The following is a 23,515-nucleotide window of genomic DNA, read 5'->3' as shown; positions in this document are numbered from 1 at the left end:
GTGAATGGATAAAGAATAGTGGTATATATATACAACGTACTATTACCCACCCATAAGAAAAAATGAAATCTGGGGCACCTGCATGGCTCAGTGGTTGAGCTTCAGCCTTTGGCTCAGGTCATGATCTTGGGGCCCTGGGTTGGAGTCCTACATCGGGCTCCCTGCAGGGAGCCTGCTTCTCCCTCCGCCTGTGTCTCTGCCTCTCTCTCTCTCTGTGTCTCTCATGAATAAATAAATAAAATCTTTAAAAGAAAAAAAAGAATGAAATCTTGCCATTTGCAGTGACATGGATGAACTAGAGAGTACTATGCTGAGATAAGTCAGAGAAAGACAAATATCGTATGATTTCACTCCTATGTGAAATTTAAGAAACAAAACAAGCAAAGGGAAAAAATGGGAGAAAGACAAATCAAGAAAGAGGCCCTTAACTCTAGAGAACAAACTGAAGATTACTGGGGGGTGGGGGGGTGGGGGGTGATGGGTGAAGCCTGTGATGGTAACTAAGCAGCGCACTGGTCATGATGAGCACCAGATGATGTATGGAAGTGTGGAATTACTAAATTATACACCAGAGCTGTGGTGCCTGGTGGGACAAATCACAAACGGAAACAAGATGCACCCAGGCCTCAAAATCGCAGGCTGCTCACTGGCTCTGCCAAGTAGGTTGCATTTCTTTATCAAATTATTAACCAATGATATGGGCTTTGTTGTTGTTGTTAGGAAAACTTCCGATGGGCCAGTGGGCTTTTTCCATGGAGAACGTTTTGGGACTGAACTTACCATGGAGATCCCTGAGTCCACATCTGGTAACCACAGACAAAAGTGGAAATATCAACTACATGTCCAGCTTCGAGGATATCCACATTCAGAAACCTGTGAAAGAGGCAAGTGAAACGTAGCCCCAGCTAAAATCTGGCTGGAGTGATGGGGCACCTGGGTGGCTCAGTCGGTTAAGCATTGGACTCTTGGTTTCAGCTCAGGTCATGATCTCATGGATGGTGGGATCAAGCCCCACACTGAGCTCCTCACTCAGTAAGGACTCTGAAATTCTCTCTCTCCCTCTGCTGCTCCCCAGCCCTCATCCAGTTGTGTATGTGCTCTCTCTCTCTCTTAAAAAACAAACAAAACAAAACAAAAGTGGCTGGAGCAAAACACCCTTAAGAAGATCTATTAGAAGAGCTTAGTCCTTTGAAAAGTTGAGAAGTGGGAATCAACTAATGGATGGGTGGAACAGTTTTGGGAAAGGCCTGAGGGGGCTGTCCCAGGTACATTGTGATCCACTCGGGGAAATTGTGCCTTCTAAGGATAGGCAAAATGGAAAAAGGAGGGAAAGCTGCAAGCAAATCCATGTCAAATATATGATTTTTATCTGACATGCTGTCCAACAGAAGGGCAGATATGACTTCCATTCTTTTATACTACTCTCTCCTTAACATACTCAACAGAGTCCCTATTAAACTGTAAGGGTATAGACTTGCTGACATGACATTTTATGCCTTAAAGATTTATAGAATTTAGACTGTCCTTTTAAAATGGTAATACCCCAGGGAGAGTTACCAGCTACCTCCCCCCCCCCCCATACTTATTAGTTAACAACCCTTTGGCAATTAGTTCTAACATAGGGCTGGAAGGGAGCTGATGGGAACCAAGAGTGGGGTGATTGTTTGCAGGGGAGATGAGAAGGTAAGAGAAGAAAAGGAAAGTTCAGTAGGAGAGTAAAATATCCACACGAAAGAGGCTTTTGGCTTCACTTAAAAGGCAGTTTACCATGGTTACCAAATTCATAGGCCTTGGCTTCAGGCAGCTGACAGTCAGATCCCATTTACTAGTTATGTGAACCTTGGGAGACTTACTTTACCTCTCTGTTTTCTAATCTGTAGAATGGCCATAATAATAGTTCTGTTCTTTGAGGCTCTGGTTGAGGACTGAATAGAATGACCCATTGAAAACTCTCAGCACAGAGCCCACACTCAGGTGTTCTCAGTAAATGTTGACTGTTCTTGTTCGCCCCCTTCTGATGGGCTTGGGCCCTGTTCCCTGTCGAACGCAGTTTGCACTTGCTTTCTAAATCACCAATGTTGAATTGGTAATAATGTTTTGCATCTGTTACATTTACTAAAATTGACCTGTGTTATTAATTCTCTCTTTAACACTGAGAACATCTTTATTTTAGGCTCAATCGACTCTAATTGAAACTCTGTACAGATACCGATCTGACCTGCAAATCATCTTTAACGTCATTGACTCTGATCACTCAGGTAAATACGCTTTGATTAGTAGAAGTAGAAAACAAAGGCTAATCTGTTTCTCGGAAAGCAGAACTGTTTTTATCTGTTGCATTCTTCGTCCAAACTTGATTTAACTCAGTGGGAGGAATAAACTCATGTTTAATATTATTATTATTTTACTTTGTCCACAAAATGTATTCAAGACCTTCTGGGTCCTATAGGCCTCTGTATCTATGAGACAAGAACAGGAGCTTTTATAAGTCACCAGTACAGATGAAAAGATCATTTCCTGGCCATTTAAACATAGTGGTTACTCCTGGCAATAAAAAATCATTCTTGGACTTCTGATTCTGTTCTTGGGACTCAGGGTCGTGAAAACTCATTTTTGCTTGGCTTTGAGGCACAATTACTTATTTTCAAACTCTAAAAAAAAATTGGATAATCCCTAACTGCAGAGATCATTGAACACCAAAAAGTCAATAATCCAAATATGAAAGTAAACCATTGCCTATAAAACTTGACAGAGCTATTGTTTGCAATCCTCTTATTGAGGGCGAGGGTATCTTCTCCCTCTGCTTTGATGTCCCTTCCCTTAGATTTTAGATCTTGTCATTTCTATCCCACCAGAGTCCCACAGACCACAGTCTGCCCCCATCCCTTCGGTGTATACTCATTCCAGTTTGGAATAATCTCAGGATCACTTGGTAGTTGAAAGTGACATATTGTTTTTTATACTGACAGTCTGACTTTTCTATTTCCTTCAGTGTCTTGATGGTGGGGCATGTGAGTGAGCTTTTCATTGGGACTATTCAATCACTACAGCTTCCCCACCCCTCCATTAGGTGGGTCTTAAAACTACACCACTCACAGCCTTCTTCTATATTCACTTAGGCCTGATTTCCATGGAAGAATTTCGTGCCATGTGGAAACTCTTCAATAGTCACTACAGCATTCATATTGATGACTTTCAAATTGATGACCTCGCCGAAAGAATGGACTTAAACAAAGATGGAAGCATTGACTTTAATGAGTTTCTAAAGGCTTTCTATGTAGTACATAAATTGGATAATGTGAACAAATCAGATAGCAAACTTGCTTAACAAGAATTAGTTTTCCCTCCTGTTGGGCCCAAATAACTGATGCCATCTTTTCCACAACCCTTGTAATTCATAATCAGTAGTAAAGTAGACCCCCATTCATGCCACGAGCAGATGTATATAGCATGGGTTTTCGAAGTCCCCAGGAAGCTGTAATTGATAAGACTAGCTTAAATGCCAGCTGATAGGATTTGGCTCCAGTGTTAGGACTCACACTTTGCCGGGTAGAAACTGGTTTGAGCCTACTGTTGGCCTCTTGGACAAGGAGACCAGAGCAATTTGGAAATGTGTTGAGAGGAACCCACAGAGCACCAGTGAAAAGTGTAACATATGTGAGTGACTCAGGGATGGGAGGAGGAATACCAAACTATTAATGGAATAAAATATTTCCATCTTTAAACGGAATCTTCTTTGGAGACCGCAAACTGGTGATTCTCAATCGTGGGGGAACCTCCCTTGAGGGTTGGGGGCCATATCAGATCCTTGGGGGAAGCTGTGGGAGTGTATTGTTTGATAAAACCTATTTTTTTCTTGTCTGTTGGAGATACAAAGTGAATACAATTCAGATTAAGCCCTACAGTTAATATGGTTTGACACTTTCATTGGTGAGATGGGGCTTTGGTAATGCATACATTGTGCAATTTATTCTGCTATTCTGATTGCATATCAAACATAATAGATTTCTCTTTAAAGGCAAGTATGTGTTTCATTTTTTTCCTAATTTTGAGAACCTCAAAATCTATCAATATGCCAGGTTAGATATCCTACAACTCTGCCTGGAACACACACCAGGAATAATGGATAAAATATAACAAATATCTTTTTTAAATACACATCTGAGCTGGCAAGAAAGTAAAAGAAACCCCTAGAGGGCGAGGAAAAAAGAGCATAATGAAAACCGTAGCAATACTAATGATGGACAGGATAGACTTTGAGGCAAAAAATGTTAGGGATAAAAGGGGGTCATTACTGAATGTTAAGAGGAATGATTCACCAGGAAGATAGAAGAATTATAAATGTATATGCATCTAATAACAGAACCTTAAAACTTATAATGCAAAAATTGACACAACTACTAGGAGAAATTGATACAGGGAGATTTTTAATGTACCCATGTCAGGAATTGACTGTATATAATAAAATAGTGTATAGACTTTTGGACAACCAAATTAATCCACGTAATTGTGTGTGTGTGTGTGTGTACTCTGGAATCACACATTTAGAGAATACACATTGTTTTCAAGCACACACGGAACATTTATAAAAATTGATCATGTATTAGACCTCAAGACATATCTCAAATACCAAGCAACCAAAGATACTACATTCTCTGATCATAATGCAATTGAACTAGAAACAACATAAGAAGATAACCATATTAATGAGTGAAAAGGGCTATAACTGTAGTTCTACCAGAAATTGCTAAAAATAGTTTACAAGAATACTGTGAGCTACCATTTTTAAAAATAGGTGAATGGACTATTTCCTAGAGAAAAATGTAATTTACTAAAGCTAACTCGAGAACAAGAGGAGGTTCTGAAGAGACATAGCCGTTAAAGACTGTGATGGCTTTGCAATGTGACAATTTGGCTAGGCTGAACTGCATTTCTCAGAATTCCCATTCTTGTATGTTTCTGGTTAAGGTAGGTAGCCAGGGAGATCCTTGAGTGATTGGGAAGGCAAAGGCAAGTAGCGGCTAGAGTGTAGCTCGCACACACTGTTGCTGAACTGCTGAGTCACTTTGTTGGCCTGAAGTGGCCTGCAATTGCTCTAAGTTCCCCCTGGATCCTCTGTCAGCTTCTTTGATTCCTGAGCCAGGTATGTGTTAGCTCCTTACCTTCTGCAGGATGACCCCATCACCAACGTCAGAGACGGTTAAGAATGGACTCAGTCTTCAGTCGGTTCCCATGGGGTGCCACCTTGTGCTTGTAGGTCTGAACCAGCTTTGCATCTTCCCCTCCTCCTGACTACCTGCCCAGTGGACTTCAATCTCCAACACCAGGTAGGGCGTCCACAGAGCCTGCATAACCAGCCCCCATGTTTATATAAGCCCCTTCTACTGGTGTGTGTGTGTGTGTGTGTGTGTGTGTGTGTGTGTGTGTGTGTATCTCCCCGATTTACACAGAAGTTCATACTGAGAGTGGTTCCCAAAAGAACAGAATCTTGATGAGTGCTCTGAATGTGGACAACCTGATGTATGAAGAGCTTCTTCCCCATTATCTCATGTAAAAATCCACCAATAATCTCAGGATAGTGGTTTTAAGAAATGTCCAATCACTGGCCATCAAGGATGAATCTTTATTTTTTTGCTTCCTGAATATTATTTGGTTATTTATTCTTGGGGTTCTTTTTATTTTATTTATTTATTTATTTATTTATTTTCTTGGGGTTCTTTTTAAAAGATTTTATTTATTTATTTATTCCTAAGAGACACAGAGAGAGAGGGAGGCAGAGACACAAGCAGAAGGAGAAGCAGGCTCCATGCAGGGAGCCTGATGCAGGACTCGATCCTGGGACTCCAGGATCATGCCCTGGGCCCAAGGCAGGTGCCAAACCACTGAGCCACCCAGGGATCCCCTATTTTTAAGTTTTTATGTTAATTCCAGTTAGTTAACATATAGTGTTATCTTAGTTTCAGGTGGACAGATAGTAATGCAGGTTTTAAGTTTCATTCTGACACATATTTTTAAGCAAAAGTCTTTTTTTTTTTTTAGTTTAGTTTTTGTTTCCTAATTATAAACTTAACTGCAATCCAGCTAGACTTGAAAGGGAATAAGGAAAATATGGAACCCATAGAGCTTCAGCGGATGCACAAAGATTATAGGATATTTTTAGCAAAAAAAAAAAAAAAAAAAAAAAAGGATATTTTTAGCAGATAGGGGTGAAGGGGTACCCTCTTGAGCTACAGAAGGAAGGGTCTGGTAGTTAAGATACACAAGTCAAATTTATTAGATCTGTCCATGCTGACCTTGCTGGTTTGCTGGTCTTGCCATTCCTGGACCCAAAGCGCTCCATGGCTTCCACAATATTCCTGCCCTCTCTCACCTTGCCAAAGACCACATGCTTGCCATCCAACCACTCAGGCTTGGCAGTGCAGATGAAAAACTAGGAATTGTTTGTGTTGGGTCCAGCATTTGCCACGGACAAGATGCCAGAACCTGTGTACTTCAGGATGAAATTCTCATCAAATTTCTCCCCATAGATGGACTGGCTACCAGTGCCATTGTGACATGTGAAGTCACAACCCTGGCACAGAAATTCCAGAACAATCCTGTGGAAGCAGGAACCTCTATAACCAAAACCTTCCTCCCCAGTGCTCAGAGTACATAAGTTCTCTACTGTCATTGGAACTTTGTCTGCAAACAGCTCATAGGAGACGCGGGCCAAGCACAGTCTACAGTGATATCAAAGAATTCAGAGGGGTTGACGCTGGCTGGGTGGTGCGCAAGGCCCCGGGGCCGCATCTGCAAGGCCCAAGCACAAGTTTTAAATTCAACTTAACCAGTGTGCCAGTCTTTTCCATTATAATTTGTGCTTTTTGCATTTTGTCCAAAAACAAATACTCTCTCCAATCCTGGCAATACAAAGATACAGTCACTGCTTATTATTTGCAGATTCTGTATTTGCAAAGTCACCTACTCACTGAAATTTGTAACCCAGAATCAATATTATGGTGCCCGTGTGCAAGGTAGTGAAATTTTGAGTTAAACATGTACCAGCTGAGGTCAAACAAGGTGATACCCTGCCTTGCTGTTTAGCTCTCATACCGTAAACAAGCGTCCTTCTCACCGTGTATTTGGTGCCCCATTTTTTTGGTATTTTTGTGCTTTGTGTTGGTGATTTCACTGGTTAAACTGATCCTCAAATGTAGTGTTGATGTGCTTTCTAGTTTTGTTCCTAAGTGCCAGAAGCCTCTGAGGTGGGACAGGAAATTGGGATGAGGGACAATGGGGGAGGTGGGGAGGGGAGGGGGGGCATTGGGAGGAAACAGGTGTGTTAGCTAAGCCTCCTTCCAGTGTGAGGTAGACCTCTGCTGGCCCGAGTTCCCTGTGAATCAGCTACATGGATGAAGTGAGGTGTCTTCCATAAAACCAGGTCTGTTACTGATCAATTGATGAAAATCTTGTGACCAGAGGCTGCAGGGCCCAAGCCCTGTGCTCCCCGGAAGCAGTGCTTCAGCATTCACAAAACCAGTGGTCACCGTCCTAACCTAGAACACAAGTGCTACAAATAATGAGAATCAACCAAATGCTCCAAAAGTTTAAAAAAAAAAAAAAGTGCTTTTCAAGAGCCATCCACCGTGTGATGTGGAGGCACCAGGTGTTGAATAGTTCATTCCCACTAATTTGAAATGCCACCTCTGTCCTATGTAAGCTCTGCTTCTAAGCTACGTCTCCTTGCTCTGTCCCCTCACAAATGAGCTCATGTACTTAAACACTACAGCTTAGTCTTCCTGTGAGCCCCACCCCCATCTTTAGTCTTCCAATTTTCATTGTTCCTTGAATCCTCTGTGTACATTTTAGGATTTCTATGAAATCTCCTGTTGGATTTTGCTGGGAACTGCCTTAAGTTTATAGATGAACCTGGAGAGAATTGACGTCTCTGCTATATATCAAGTCTCCCTATCCATAAACACGGTTGGGATATTTTTTTTCCAATCATTTCAGTCTTCTCTAATGCCTTTTAATAAAGATTTTTTCATTACTGCTACAGTCTTTTCAAAAAGATTTATTCTGAGATACGTGATGGGCTTTCTCCTGTTTAATTTTTTTTTCAATTCTGCTGGCTCTTTTCGTTCATAGGGTTTAGTTCTATGAGGATTTGTTTTCTTCCTTTCTAGTCTTCATTGTATATGCATTTCTTTGATAATCTCTTTCTGGCTATCTCTCTGTATTTAGCGTTCCTGAGGGTATAATTGTATGTGCAGACTCTTGATCAGCCCTTAAAGGCTTGGCTGTTTTTTCTTCTGAACTCCTCCTTAGTAGGGCTTGTGGGGTTTTTTTTTCCTATGTAAAATCCCATGATATTTGGGATGTGGGCACAACTCTTCAGAGAAGTTTTTTTGTTTGCTTTCTGCCTTGGGCCATGGTAGTGTCACTGCTTGAGGAATAATTCTGTTCCTCTTTAGTCTGGAGTTTCTGAACTATGTGGGTAGAGTAAAAGCAATGTGAATTGTGGTCCTGTGGTTTTGAATTCTCACAGAGCTTTTCTTTTTTTCCCACCCAAAGCCCCATGTCCTGTGGTTGCTCTTGTTTTTAAATCTTTTCATAAATAAAAGACTCCTTTAAGGGTCTTGGCTTTATGCAAAGTACTCCGTTCCAATTCCCTACCTCCAAAGCTTCATTTACTACCCTTGTGTGGAAATTAACACCAAACCCCTGGGCTCTGGAGACAAATACCCTCCCCCATTAGCACAAAGCACTCACCCCTTGCTTTCTACCTTGCCTCTTTGTTTCTGGCACCTGGGGATTTGCTTTTATTTTTTGTGAGCTTAGCTGCACATTTCAAATAATTATGTTACATTTTACCCAGTACTTCTAGGTGATTATGGTAAAAGGATTTTCAACTTGTCTGAGTCCACCATATTGCTAGAAGCAAACAGATTTTGGTATCTACTGCAGTTTGTTGATAATCTTGAGACTTCATATTTTTACTTGGAAAATGATTGTTGTTCACAATATGCCATGGTGCTGGAATTATGCAATATTGTCATTTAGTGAGTCTCAATTGTTAAACTTTGGTAGAACTTCTCTCTAAATAACTTTCCTCTTTAATGTTTTTAAATTATTTTACATAAATGGGATATTATACATTTTTTAAATAAACAGGGGCCCCTTTTTTTTCCTCCATAACATAAGCATGGCCTTCATCATCCTTTCTCCCTCACCTAGGGAAGCCATGTGAACCCATTAGATGGCCTCCATATTTTTGTCCCACATGATCATATAAAGACCTATATCCTCATACAATCATATATTTACATTCACAGTAATACATAAGATGTTTAATTATTGCATACTGTATAAAAATGGGCTATTATGTATATTTTTCTGCATTCTGCTTTTCTCAACCAATAATACCTAGTTGAAATCCCTACAAATTGTAATGCCTCTAATTCTTACTCTTTTTTGAATGCACACATCATGAGTATACTGCTTGGTGAATTTCCAAAATGAATACACCCATGTAACCACCCAGATCAAGAAATAGAACATGACCAGTATCCCAGAATCCCCCTCATGCCTCCCTCCATGTTTCTCCCCTCTACCCCATCCAAGTGTAACTATCACTGTGATTTGTGACCGCACAGATATTTTTTATCTGGCTTTGTATACGTGGAATCATTCAGTATCTACTCCTTTGTACAACATTATATTTATGACATTCATAAGGTTGTTCTATGTAGTTGTAGTTTGTTTATTCTGGTTATTCTCTAATACCCTGTTGTGTGAATATACCAAAATTTATTTATCCACTCTACTATTGAGAGACTTTGGGGTAATTATGGACCGTGATACCATGGACATTTTTGTTCATTAATTTTTCTTTTCTTTTTTCTTTTTTTTAAGATTTTATTTATTTGAGGGATCCCTGGGTGGCGCAGCGGTTTAGCGCCTGCCTTTGGCCCAGGGCGCGATCCTGGAGACCCGGGATCGAATCCCACGTCGGGCTCCCTGCATGGAGCCTGCTTCTCCCTCTGCCTGTGTCTCTGCCTCTCTCTCTCTCTCTCTCTCTCTGTGACTATCATGAATAAATAAATAAAATCTTAAAAAAAAAAGATTTTATTTATTTGAGAGAGAGAGAGAGAGAGAGAGAACACGAGCAGAGGGGAGGGGCAGAGAGAGAGGGAAAAGCAGGCTTCCCGCTGAGCAGGGAGCCCAACTTCAGGCTCCATCCCAGGACCCCGAGATCATGACCTGAGCAAATGCAGGTGCCTAACCAACTGAGCCAGCCAGGTGCCTCACTAATTTTTCTTTTTAATGGCCATATAATAATTGAGAGCTATGGAGGGCCATCCTTGATTCAGCCAGCCTGTTTTTGTTTTTTTTTTAAGATTTTGTTTATTTATTCATGAGTGACACAAAGAGAGGCAGAGACATAGGCAGAGGGCCCTAAAGCAAAGCTGCAATGAATATTGAATGTATGTCCCTACATAGGGGTACTAATCCATCCCTACTAATGGGACAGATTGCTAGAAGCTGAATTGCTGATTAGTATAGTAATTGTCTTTTAAAATTAAGAGCTGTTGTTGTATTATCTTCCTAAAATTCTGTGGTAATGCCATTTTCATCAGTAATGTATGAAAATTCCCTTCTCCTTCATCTCTACCAGTATTAAATGTTATAGTTCTGTTTTGTGACTCTGATGGGTATAAAATGATATAAGTTCTTTAATTTATATTCTCTAATACAGAATTTAGACATCGCTTCATGTGTTTGGACATGCTGTTCTGTGGGTTGTATATTCATATTTTTTGCTCATTTTTTCTTTTGAGCTCTTCATCCTATCAGTTAGTAAGATACTTTTGTATAGTATAGAAATCAACCCCTTGTCATTTGTGTTAGAAATTTTTGTCCACATCTATTGTCTGTTGACTTTGTCATGTTACCTGTGCCATATGAAGATTCTTGTATTTTATGTTGTAAATATATCCATATCTGCTTTTTTACTTTCATAATATGTATGTATCTATTTATTTTTTAAAAGATTTATTTATTCACAGAGAGAGGCAGAGAAGGCAGAGGGAGAAGCAGGCTCCCTGTGGGGAGCCCAATGCTGGACTTGATCCCAGGACCCCGGGATCATGCCCTGGGTCAAAGGCAGATGCTCAACCACTGAGCCACTCAGGTGCCCCTGTATTTATTTTTAATTTCTAATTTTTAATTTGAGTATAGTTGACACACAATGTTACATTAGTTTCGGTTGTACAATGTAGTGATTCAACAAAGTGTACCCACCATCTGTCCTAATGATTCCCATTACAGTAGCATTGACTGTATGCCTTATGCTGTGACTTCTATTCCCATGACTCATTCTGGAACTGGAAGCCTGTACCTCCCCTTCTCCTTCACCCATTTTGTTCAACATGGTCCCCCCTCCCTCTGGCAACCATCAGCTTGTTCTCTGTATTTATATGTTTGATTCTGTTTTTTGTTTATTCATTTGTCTTTTCTTTTAGATTCCACTTATGAGTGAAATCATACATTTGTCTTAGTCTGACTTATTTCACTTAGGATAGTACCCTCTAGGTCCATCCATGTTGTCTCAAATGGCACAATCTCATTCTCTTTTGTGGCTGCATAATATGCCATTGGATGTATGTATACATACACACACACGTGTGTCCCACATCTTCCTTATCCATTTATCTATCAGTGGATACTTAGATTGCTTCCATAACACAGCTGTGTAAATAACGATGCAATAAACATAGGGGTGCATGTATCTTTTTGAAGTAGTATTTTTGTTTTCTTTGGGTAAATACCCAGTATTGGAATTCTGGGATCATATTGTAGTTCTATTTTCAATTTTTCAAGGAACCTCCATACTGTTTTCCACAGTGGCTTTGCCGATTTGCATTCCTACCAATAGTGTATGAGGGTTCCTTTTTCTCCACATCCTCGCCAGTACTTATTACTTCTGTTTTTGAGCCTAGCCATTCTGACAGGTGTGTGGTGACCTCTCATTGAGGTTTTAATGTACATATTTCCCTGATGATGAGTGATATTGAGCATCTTTTCATGTGTCTGTTGGCCATCTGGATATTTTCTTTAAAAGTCTATTCAGGTCTTCTGCCCAGTTTTAAATTGAGTTGTTGTTGTTGGTTTTTGGTATTGAGTTGTACAGGGTCTTTATATTTTTTGGATATTAACCCCTTATCAGATATGTCATTTGCAAATATATCCTCTCATTCAGGAGGTTGTCTTTTTGTTTGGCTGATGGTTTCCTTCACTGTGCAAAAGATTTTTACTTTGATGTAGTTCCAATAGTTTATTTTTGCTTTGTTTCCCTTGCCTCAGGAGACATATCTAGAAAAATGTTGCTGCAGCTGACATCAGAGAAATTACTGCCTGTGCTCTTCTCTAGGATTTTTATGGTTACACGTCTCACATTTAGGTCTTTAATCCATTCTGAGTTTATTTCTGTGTATGGTATTAAAAAGTGGTCTGGTTTCAGGGCGCCTGGGTGGCTCACTTGGTTAAGTATCTGACTTCGGCTCAGGTCATGATCCCAGGGTCCTGGGATTGAGCCCAGTGGCGGGCTCCCTGCTCAGTGGGTAGTCTGCTTCTCCCTTTTCCTCTAACACTACCCCCTGCTCATGTTCTTGGTTTCTCTCTCTCAAATGAGCAGATAAAAAATGTTTAAGGAAAAAGAAAAAGTCTGGTTTGATTCTTTTACATGTAGAGCTATCCAGTTTTCCCAACACCATTTGTTGAAGAGACTGTCTTTTCTCCATTGTATATTCTTGCCTTCTTTGTCATAGATTGGACAGAGGGGTGAACATATAGCTATGAATTTATTTCTGGGCTCTCTATCCTATTATATTGATCTATGTGTCTTGTTTTGTGTTGGTATCATGCCATTTTCTTACTAAACTTTGCAGTATGTCTTGAAACCTGGAATTGTGATACCTCCAGCTTTTTTCTTCTTTTCTTGCTTTGGCTACTTGAAGTCTTTTGCAGTTCATGCAAATTTTAGTATTACTTGCTCTAGTCTTGTGAAAAATACTGTTGGCATTTTGATAGAGATTGCATTGACTCTGTAGATTGGGTAATATGGATATTTTAACAATATTCTTCTAATCCAAGAGCATGGAATATCTTTCCATTTGTATCATCTTGAGTTTATTTCATTAGTATTTTATAGTTTTTGGAGTACAGATCTTTAACCTCTTTTGTTAAATTTATTCTGAGATATCTTTTGGTGCAATTGTAAATTTCTTAATTTCTTTCAGCTACTTCATTATTGGTGTATAGAAATGCTACCATTTTGGGGGTATTAATTTTGTATCCTGCAGCTTTACTGAATTCATTTATTCTTGTAGTTTTTTGGTGGTATCTAGGACTTTCTATGTATAGGATGAAGTCATCTGCAAATAATGACATTTTAACTTCTTCTTTACCAATATGGATTCCTCTTCTTTTTCTTGTCTGATTGCTGTGGCTAGGACTTCCAGTACTATGTTGGATAAAAGTGGTGAGAATACGCATCCTTGTCTTGTTCCTGACCTTAGAGGAAAAGCTCCCAGTGTTTTACAATTGAGTATGATGTTAGCTGTGGATTTTTCAGATTTGGCCTTTATTAATGTTGAGATATGTTCCCTCTAATACCACTTTATTGAGAATTTTTTTATCATGAATGAATGTTGAATTTTGTCAAACGCTTTTTCTGCATCTTCCGAAATAATCATATGATTTCTAACCTTCATTTTGTTGACGTGGTGTGTCATATTGATTCGTGAATATTGAACCATCCTTTCATCCATGGAATAAATTTCAGTTTTGGTGAATTATCTTTTTAATGTATTGTTTTATGTGGTTTGCTAATATTTTGTTGATGATTTTTACATCTATGTTCATCAGGGATATTGGCTCGTAGTTTTCTTTTTCTTCTTTTTCTGTGGTCTTTGTCTAGTTTTGGTATCAGGTTAATGCTGGCCTTGTAGAATATACTTAGGAGCTTTCCTTCCTTTTCTATTTTTTGGAATAATTTGAGGAGAATAGATATTAGCTCTTCTTTAATTGTTTGGTTAAATTCACCTGTGAATCCATCTGGCCCTGGATTTTTATTTTGTGGTAGTTTTTTTTTTTATTACCAACTCATTTTTGTTATTGTAATGTGTTCAGATTTTCTGTTTCCTCCTGGTTCAGTTTTAGAAGATTGTATGTTTCTAGGAATTTATCAATTTCTTTAGATTGTCTAATTCATTGGCATATAAACTTGCATAGTATTCTTATAATTCTTCATATTTTATAGTTTTTTATATATTTATATATATATTTTATAGTATTTTATATATTTTTATAGTTTCAATGGTTTCATCTCTCATTTCTGATTTTGAGTCCTTTTTTTTCTTGCTGAATGTGGGTAAGGCTTTATAAATTTTGTTTATCTTTTTTAAAAAAACAGCTTTTACTTTCATTGATTTCTCTCTCTCTCTCTTTTAGTCTTTATGTCATTTATTTCTGCTCTGATGTGTATTATTCCCTTTCTTCCAATCATCTTGGGCTTTGTTATTTCTCTAGCTCCTTTAGACATAAGGTTAGATTATTTATTTGAGGTTTTTGTTTCTTGAGGTAGGCCTGTATGTCTATAGATTTCCCTGTTATTTTTTTTTTTATTTTTATTTTTTTAGATTTCCCTGTTATAACTGCTTTCATTATGTCTGTGTCCCAAAGATTTTGGACTGTTGACCCATTAGTTACTTAGTAACATGTTGTCTAGTCTGCATGTGTTTGTGTTTTTTCTATTTTTTTCTTGTGCTTTATTTCTAGTTTTATACTATTTTTATTTTTAAAAAGATGCATGGTATGATTTCAGTCTTCTTAAATTTATCAAGACTTGTTTTGTGGCCTAATATATGATCTATCTGGAGAATGTTCCATATGCACTTGAAAAGAACGTGTATTCTGTTGTTTTTAGATGGAATGTTCTGTATATATCTGTTAATGTCCATCTGGTCCAATGTGTCATTCAGTGACATTGTTTCCTTTAATTTCTGCCTAGATTATCCATCCATTGTTGTAAGTGGGTTGTTAAACTTCCTTACTAGTATAGTTTTACCATCATTTTCTCTTTTTATGTCTGTTAATATTTACTTTATGTATTTAGGTGCTCTAATGTTGGATACATAGATATTTACAATTTTATAGCCTCTTACTGGATTGATCTCTTTATCATTATATAATGCCCTTCTTCTTCTTCTTCTTTTTTTTTTTTTTTGTGGTTTTTTAAGAATGAGCAAGCAAAGGAGAGGAGGAGAGAGAATCTTAAGCAGGCTCCATGCCCAGTGTGGAGCCCAATGCTGGTCTTGATGCAGGGCTCGATCTTACAACCCTGAGATCATGACCTGAGCCAAAATCAAGAGCTGTACATTTAACTGACTGAGCCACCAAGGTGCCCCTGTAATGCCCTTCTTTATCTCTTGTTATAGTGTTTGTTTGTTTTTTGAAGATTTTATTTATTTATTCATGAGAGACAGAGAGAGAGAGAGAGGCAGAGACACAGGCAGAGGGAGAAACAGGCTCCATGCCGGGAGCCCGACGCGGGACTCGATTCCGGGACTCCAGGATCGCGCCCTGGGCCAAAGGCAGGCGCGAAACCGCTGAGCCACCCAGGGATCCCCTAGTGTTTGTTTTAAAGTCTGTTTTGTCTAATATAATTATTGCTTCCCCAGCATTTATTTTCACTTCCATTTGCGTGGTGAATGTTTTTCCATTCCTTCATTTTCAGTCTGTATGTGTCTTTAGGTCTGAGGTGAGTTTCTTGTAGACAGCATATAGATGTGTTTCATTTTTTTATCCATTCCACCACCCTATGACTTTTGATCAGAACATTTAGGTAATTATTTAAAGTAATTATTTACATTTAAAGCAATCTACATTTAAAGTAATTATTCATAGGTATGTAGTTATTACCTTTTGTTATTTGTTTTCTGGTTGCTTTTGAACTTCTTCCTTGTTCTTTTTCTCTTGCTTTCTTTTTTTGTGATTGATGAGTTTCTATAGTGTTATGTTTAGCTTTCTTATTTTTTGTGGTTCATATATAGCATCCTAAGTAAATGGTCTATATTAATTTATTGTCATCGAATTTCAAATGCATTCTTAAAAAAATTTCCCCTTTTTCTGTTTACTCCCTCTTCTGTTTTATGTATATGTTGTCATATTTTGCATCTTTTAATTAATAATTTTATTATGTCTAATTATGGATATTTTCCAGTTAAAGAAGTCCTTTTGACATTTCTTATAAGACTGGTTTAGGGGATCCCTGGGTGGCTCAGCGGTTTGGCGCCTGCCTTTGGCTCAGGGCGCGATCCTGGAGTCCCGGGATCGAGTCCCACGTCAGGCTCCCGGCATGGAGCCTGCTTCTCCCTCCTCCTGTGTTTCTGCCTCTCTCTCTCTCTCTCTCTCTATGTCTATCATAAATAAATCTTTAAGAAAAAAAAAAGAAAAAATAAAGACTGGTTTAGTGGTGATTAATTCCTTTATTTTCTGTTTATCTGGGGGAGTTCTATCTCTTCTTCAAATCTGAATGATAACTTTACCAGTTAGAGTATTCTTGGTTGCAGGTGTTTTTCCCTTCAGCTCTTTGAATATATCATGCCACTTTCTTCTGGCTTACCAAGTTTCTGCTGAGGAATGTGCTGATAGCTTTATGGGGTTTTCATGTGAAGATAGCTTTTTGTTTCTCTCTTGCTGCTTTCAAACGTCTCTATCTTTAAACTTTGACATTTTAATTATTATGTGTTGTGATATGGACCTTGTTGGGTTCATCTTGTTTGGAACTCCAGTGCTTCTTGGACTTGGACGTCCTTTTCCTTTCCTGAGTTAGGGAAGTTTTCAGCTATTATTTCTTCAAATAAATTTCCTACCCCTTTCTCCCTCTTCTTCTAGGACCCCCATAATGTGAATGTTGGTTCACAAGAGATCCCTTAACCTGTCCTCATTAAAAAAAATTTTTTTTTCTCTTTTTGCTGTTCAGCTTGGGTGTTTTCCATTTCTCTGTCTTCCAGATATGTTCTTCTACATCTGCTAATGTACTGTTGATTCTCTCATGTTTTTTTATTTCAGTTACTGAATTCTTCAATCCTGATTGGTTCCTTTATACATCTTCTATCTCTTTACTGAAGGTCTCATTGAATTCTTCCACTTGCCTTTCTGGCCCAGTGAATATCTTTATGATCATTTAAGTTCTTTATCAGGCATATTGCTTAGCTCTGTTTCATTTAGTTGTTTTTCTGAGGGTTTTTTCCTTGTTCTTTCTTTTGGAGCATATTTCTGTCTCTCCCTGTTTTGCTTGACTTTGTGTTTGTTTCTTGTGTTTGGATGTTCCCTATATGGACTGTGTGTACCTGTTGACTTGGGCTGGCTGGCCGGAGCTGTGGCTGGCAGGGACTCAGGGTTCTGCGGCTTTATATGCAGCAGGTGCTCTGTCAGGACAGCTATAACTGAAGTAGATGCAGGCCAAGGTGTTCCAGGGATCTATTATCTAAGGTTTGCCTAGCAGGATAGTTGGTGCTAAAATGGGTACACACCAGAGTGTTCCATAGCACTCTGCATAGGGGGAGCCTTGGTAAGGTGGTTAGAGCTGGTGCACTGTGTGTGCTGGGAGGTCCCTGAGCTCTCTGTTCAGAGGGTGCCCTAGCAGGATAGCTGAAACTAAAGTGTGTGCAAGCTTGGGGGGCCTGGGGCTCTACAAATAGAAGGTACTTTGGCTAGATAGCTGAAGCAAAAGTGGATATACACCAGGGTATTCCTGGACTCTCTGCACAGAGGTTGCTCTGAATGAAGAGGTGGCTGGAACTGACATAAGGTACAGGCCCAGAGGTCCCAGGGTGCTTTGCATTGAGGGCACCCTGGCAGGACAGCTAAAGCTAAAATGGGTATGAGCCGATGTGGTCCCTGGGCTCTCCCTGCAAAATATGCCTGGCAGGACAGCTGAAGCTCAACTGGGTGCAAGCCAGGGTGTCCCAAGGTGTTTCATGCATATGCCCTTGCTAGGCAGATAGAGTCAAGGCCAGTGCAGGTGGGAGGGTTCAAGGGTACTCTACACAGGGGGTGCCCCAGGGATAGGGCTGAAACAGATGCAGGCACAGGGCTGGGGTTTCCAGGGTACTCCATGCAGGGGGCACCCTGGTAGAGCAGCTGGATCAGAAGCAGATGTCAGCTGAGATGTTCTGGAGCATTCTACATCAGGGGTACCCTAGCAAGCCATCTGAAGCCAAAGTGGTGTGGGCCTGGAGTATTCTGGGGGTACTTTGTACCTATGTCACCTCGATGTGAAGGCTAGGCCTGTAGTGAATGCTAACCAGGGGTATCCTAGTATGCACTGGCCTGTGGTCACCTTGGTCGGACAGCTGGGGCTGATGTGGGCTAGAGGCCCAGAGTATGCTGAAGTGGCAGGCTGGTTAGGATGCCCAGGTTGTGCATTGGTCTGTGCTCTCAAGGTAGAAGGGGAATACATACTATGTCCACTAGCCCCTCCCACCTGAGTGTTCCAGCAGAACTCCCCTGCCATTGAGGAGAGTTTTAGGGCTGATTCTTTTATATGCTAATTGCTCTTTTAAACTGTGGCATTTTAGAGAAAGAAAACAATAATAATAATAATAATAATAAAGAAAAGAATAAAAACAAGAGCAAAACCAAGACAAAAAAAATGGCATATTTTCTATGCCCTGGTGTATTGGGGCTGGTGTGGGCTTATGGACCCTGCATATTTGTTTTTTTTTAAATTTTTATTTATTTATGATAGTCACATACAGAGAGAGAGAGAGAGAGGCAGAGACATAGGCAGAGGGAGAAGCAGGCTCCATGCACCGGGAGCCCGACGTGGGATTCGATCCCGGGTCTCCAGGATCACACCCTGGGCCAAAGGCAGGCGCTAAACCACTGCGCCACCCAGGGATCCCGAACCCTGCATATTTGTGTTTGTAACTTCTAGACTTACAGAAAGTCTCCTCATTCTCTCTAGATGATGTACTTATTCTCTCTCTCTCTCTCTCTCTCTCTCTCTTTTTCAAGATTTATTTATTTTAGAGCACGGGAAGGGTTGGGGATGGGGGAGAGGGACAGAGAGAATCTTAAGCAGACTCCCCACTGAGCACAGAGGCCAATTCGGGGCTTTATCCCATGACTCTGAGATCATGACCTAATAAAATCTTTAGATGCTTAACTGGCTGAGCCACCCAGGTGCCTCTACTCGCTTGGATTTTCTTGAAAAATTTTTATTTTTGCATTAAGTCCTTATATCCAGGAGTTTATTTTATATATTATACCATATGGCTTATTTGTATGTTCCTCCATGTGGATACCCTGTCATTCTAGTCTCATTTATTGAACATGCATTGCCACTGAATTGAACCACCACACAGTCCTATACTAATTTCTCAAATATATCAATATTTAATTCTAGGTTTTCTAGATGTGTTCATTAATTCTTGTCTCTTTTCATATTGATGTTAATTGGATTTTTGTTGCTTTATACAATTCCCTGATACGTGGTAAGTCTCCTCCATTGTCCTTTTCTTAGCTTATTCTCAGACACTTATTTCTCTATATGAACTTAAAGATAACCTTAAACAATTCCAAGAGAAGTCCTGTTAAGATTCTAATTGAAATTGAATGAAATTTATATATTACATTTGGGAGATTTAACATTTTAAATTTTATTAAGTATTCCTAAGAACAATTATAACCTTCCATTTGTTCATAAATTGTTTTTGGTCTTTTAATAGGGTATTATAGGTTTTCCTTTATGGGTCTTATGTCTCTTCTATTAAATTAATTCCTTAATATTTTATAGCTTTTTGCCACTATTATAAATGAAAAACTTACCCCATTTGCATTTCTAGGTACTTATTGTTAGAATGGAAAAAAAAAAAGGTCTGTTTTGTTGTATTATATCTGGTATCCAACCTCCTTACCAAATATTGTTAATAATTGTGAAAGTTTTTTTTGATAGGGTCTCTTGGGTTTTTAAGGTAGACAATAAACAGAGCTAGTTTAGCTTTTCTTTCAGGGTTACTAGACATAGCAAAAAAATGCAGATTTCCAAGGTAAATATGAATTTCAGATAATGAATAATATTTTTTAGAATGAGTATGTCCCATGCAATACTTGGGATATACTTAACCTAAAAAATTATTTATTGTTCATTTGAAAGTCTGCATTTTATCTAGCAACTCCACTTCTTTCCCAATGATCGTACCTGCTATTTTATTTCATTTACATGTTGCTTTTGCTGAAACCTCTGAGACTGGTTTGTCACTCTGGGTTTTGTTGTGTATGAACATCAGCCAGGAAGCTCTTTTTAAAAATCCTAGTGCCAGGCCCCTAGGCTCAGAGATTGAATTAGTACATATTTTTGAAAGGCTTCCCAGAGGATTCTGATGGGCATCTGGGGTTGAGAACTATTGCCCCAAAGCAGTAGTAAATAATAATGGTGTTCGTGTGCATTCATGTCTCCTCCTTGATTTTAATTGAACATTTTTAGTGGTTTGACATTTAAAATATTTGTTGTCGGTTTTTAATAAATATTCTTAGTTTTGTTTACATAGTTTCCATCTATTCCTATTTTACTTAAAGTTTTTATTTGGAATAGCTGCTTTTAGCATCTATTAGCACTAATGGCTCCTTATATGGTTTGTTCTCTTGGCTCATTGCTATAAAGAATCCTATTGCTAAGGTTTCTTCACATTGAAGCACTTTCTACGCCTTTTATTTCATGCCGGAGTCTATTTGCTAATGTTATTTAGACATTCCAGCTATATTGTAAATGAAGTTGAGGTTGAGAGCACCTTACTGTTGTTAGAATGAGCTTTGTGTGATTTGGGTGTTGATGCCGCGCTAGCCTCATAAAGTGAACCGGGGAATTTTGTATCTGTTTCCCCTGCTGCTTGAAAGAGTTGGAGCCTTGCTACTCAAGCGGGTTCCATGAACCAACAACATCCACTCTACCTGGGAGCTGGTTAGAAATGCAGTCTCAGGCCCCCTCCAGATCTACTAAATCTCCATCTCCATTTTGACAAGAACCCTGCATCATTGGTGTCCACATTCAGCTGGAGAAACACAGGTACGAAGAACACTGGACTCACTTGTCTACTAAAGGTCGGATAAAACAGCGATGGCGGACGCCTGGGTGGCTCAGCAGTTGAGAGGATGCCTTCGGCTCTGGGTGCGATCCCAGGATCCCGGGATCGAGTCCCGTATCGGGCTCCCCGCACGGAGCCTGCTTCTCCCTCTACCTGTGTCCTGCCTCTCTCTCTGTGTCTCTCATGAATAAATAACATCTTTAAAAACAAACAAAAACCCAAAAGACTCAACGATGGCCCTGTGTGGGCCTGATGTCTTTTTCCTGGTAGGACTGCCAGTCTCCTTTTCACTCTGGAATTGATCTCTTTTAAGTTGTTGGTCTGTTTTGGCAGCTTGTATTTTGTAAATAAATCAGTCATTTCCTTTAAGTTGTTCAAATTTACTTATAAATTTCCACGATTGTTTTAATTTCTACTACATCTCTGGGTAGGTTACCTTTCCTATTCTTCCTCTTGCGAACTTGGGCTTGCTTTCTTTCCCCTTGATCGGTCTTGCCAGGGACTTGCAACATTCTCCTTTTTGTCTACGTATCAGCCTTGGCGTTTGTTTTGCCCTTGAGCTGTTCTGAGGGAGGGATATTTGTTGTCTATTTCACTTATTTCAGCTTTTATCTGTATGCATTCTCTCTTTGATGTTCTGGTTCTTATTTTGCTGTTCTTTTTGTTGTTTGGTTTTCTTTTTCAGATTTTATTTATTTATCTGACAGAGAGCGAGCAGGTGCGTACAAGCAAAGGGAGGGGCAGAGGGAGAGGAAGAAGCAGATGCCCCACTGAGCAGGGAGCCCCACATGGGGCTCAGCTCGATCCCAGGACCCTGGGATCATGGTCTGAGCCGAAGGAGATGCTCAACACTCAACTGACTGAGCCACCCAGGCGCCCCTGCTGTTCTTTTTCTTTCTTTTTAAATTTTTATTTATTTATTCATTCATGATAGAGAGAGAGAGAGAGAGAGAGGCAGAGACACAGGCAGAGGGAGAAGCAGGCTCCATGCACCGGGAGCCCGACGTGGGACTCGATCCCGGGACTCCAAGATTGCGCCCTGGGCCAAAGGCAGGCGCTAAACCGCTGAGCCACCCAGGGATCCCCTGCTGTTCTTTTTCTAATGTCTTAAGTTTGGTATAGGTCCTTCATTTTTAGACATTTTAAAAAATAATGAAGACATTTAAGCTACTAATTTTCCTTTAAGACCTGCTTTCACTGTGTCCTGTAAATTTTAGGCAGTAGAACTTTTCTCCTTTTCATTGGGTTATAGGCAGTAATTTCCTTTTTAATTTCCTCTTTAAGGGGTTTCTAGGATCATCTTTCTTTATACATTTAAAACATGCTATTATTTTAAAATTTCATTCTTTTATTATTCCTTACAAATTTGCTTTAAAAAAAAACAAAACAAAAACAGGAGCACGTGTGGGTGGCTCAGCGGTTGAGGGGCAGCCTTCATCCCAGGGCGTGGTCCCAGAGTCCTGGATCGAGTCCCACATCGGGCTCCCCTGGGGGAGCCTGCTTCTCCCTCGGCCTGTGTCTCTGGCCCCCTCTCTCTCTATTATTATTTATTCTCTAAAAGAATAAATCTTTTTATTTATTCATGAGAGACACGGGGTGGGGGGGCAGAGACACAGCTAGAGGGAGAAGCAGGCCCCATGCCAGGAGCCCGACGTGGGACTCGATCCTGGGACTCCGGGCCACGCCCTGGGCTGAAGGGGGCGCTAAACCGCTGGGCCACGGGGACTGCCCAAATACAATATTTTTAAAAAATCCAACTGCATACATTTGGAGATCAAATTGGCTTTCCGTAATTCATGAATCAGGCAACATCCCCTCTAGCAAGTAGAGGGTGGCTCAGGGGAGTTGTACACAGTTGAAGGATTTTCTAAGAGGGTGGGATAAGAAAATAATTAGTAAAAGAAAAGGATTGTTCCAGGCCAGGTGCATTCCCTTAGGGGGAAGAGCAGAGTGTTCTTACCCTGCAGATTAACTCCTTTTCTTTTGGGGGAAGGAGGGGGCCGGTGGAACACAGTCATTGGCACCCATCAGAAAGTTCTTGACTGAACAGTGAAGACTACATTTCTGGGGGAGGTTGAAACAGCAGTTTGCGTATTAAGCCCTGGCTTGGGTACTTGGCCTAAAAGGTACTACTTTGGGCCTATGACTTTTTTTAAACAGATTTAATAAAATTCTCTTTGTGGTCATGTACCTGATCTATTTCTATAAATATTTCATGGACAAAGTGTACATTTTCCATTTGCTTTCTCCCTCTCCTTCTGTGTGCCTCCCCCCCCCACCGTGGCTCACACATTCTCCAAAAAAAAAAAAAAAAAAATCTGAAAAATAAAATAAAAATTTGAAAAAATATGTACAGTCCTGGAAGAGGTGAATTAAAACAT

General features: G+C 39.8%; 1 protein-coding gene across 4 annotated transcripts in view; it reads left to right on the top strand.

Annotated features, from left to right (window-relative positions):
• The window catches only part of PPEF1 (protein phosphatase with EF-hand domain 1), a 123,508-nt gene extending 119,783 nt beyond the window's left edge, over window positions 1–3,725 (top strand). For all 4 annotated transcript variants that reach the window (XM_077890265.1, XM_077890266.1, XM_077890264.1 and 1 more), the window contains 3 exons: window positions 721–884; window positions 2,174–2,258; window positions 3,120–3,725. In XM_077890265.1, coding sequence (XP_077746391.1) covers window positions 721–884; window positions 2,174–2,258; window positions 3,120–3,328 — 458 coding nt within the window. In that variant the 3' untranslated portion in view covers window positions 3,329–3,725. The remainder of the gene's footprint in view (window positions 1–720; window positions 885–2,173; window positions 2,259–3,119) is intronic.
• Window positions 3,726–23,515: the final 19,790 nt, after the last annotated feature.

The sequence above is a fragment of the Canis aureus genome, chromosome X, assembly GCF_053574225.1.
Source record: "Canis aureus isolate CA01 chromosome X, VMU_Caureus_v.1.0, whole genome shotgun sequence".
NCBI lineage: Eukaryota > Metazoa > Chordata > Mammalia > Carnivora > Canidae > Canis > Canis aureus.
The sequence above is the reverse complement of the archived record's forward strand: the minus strand, read 5'-3'. Positions and strand labels throughout refer to the sequence as shown.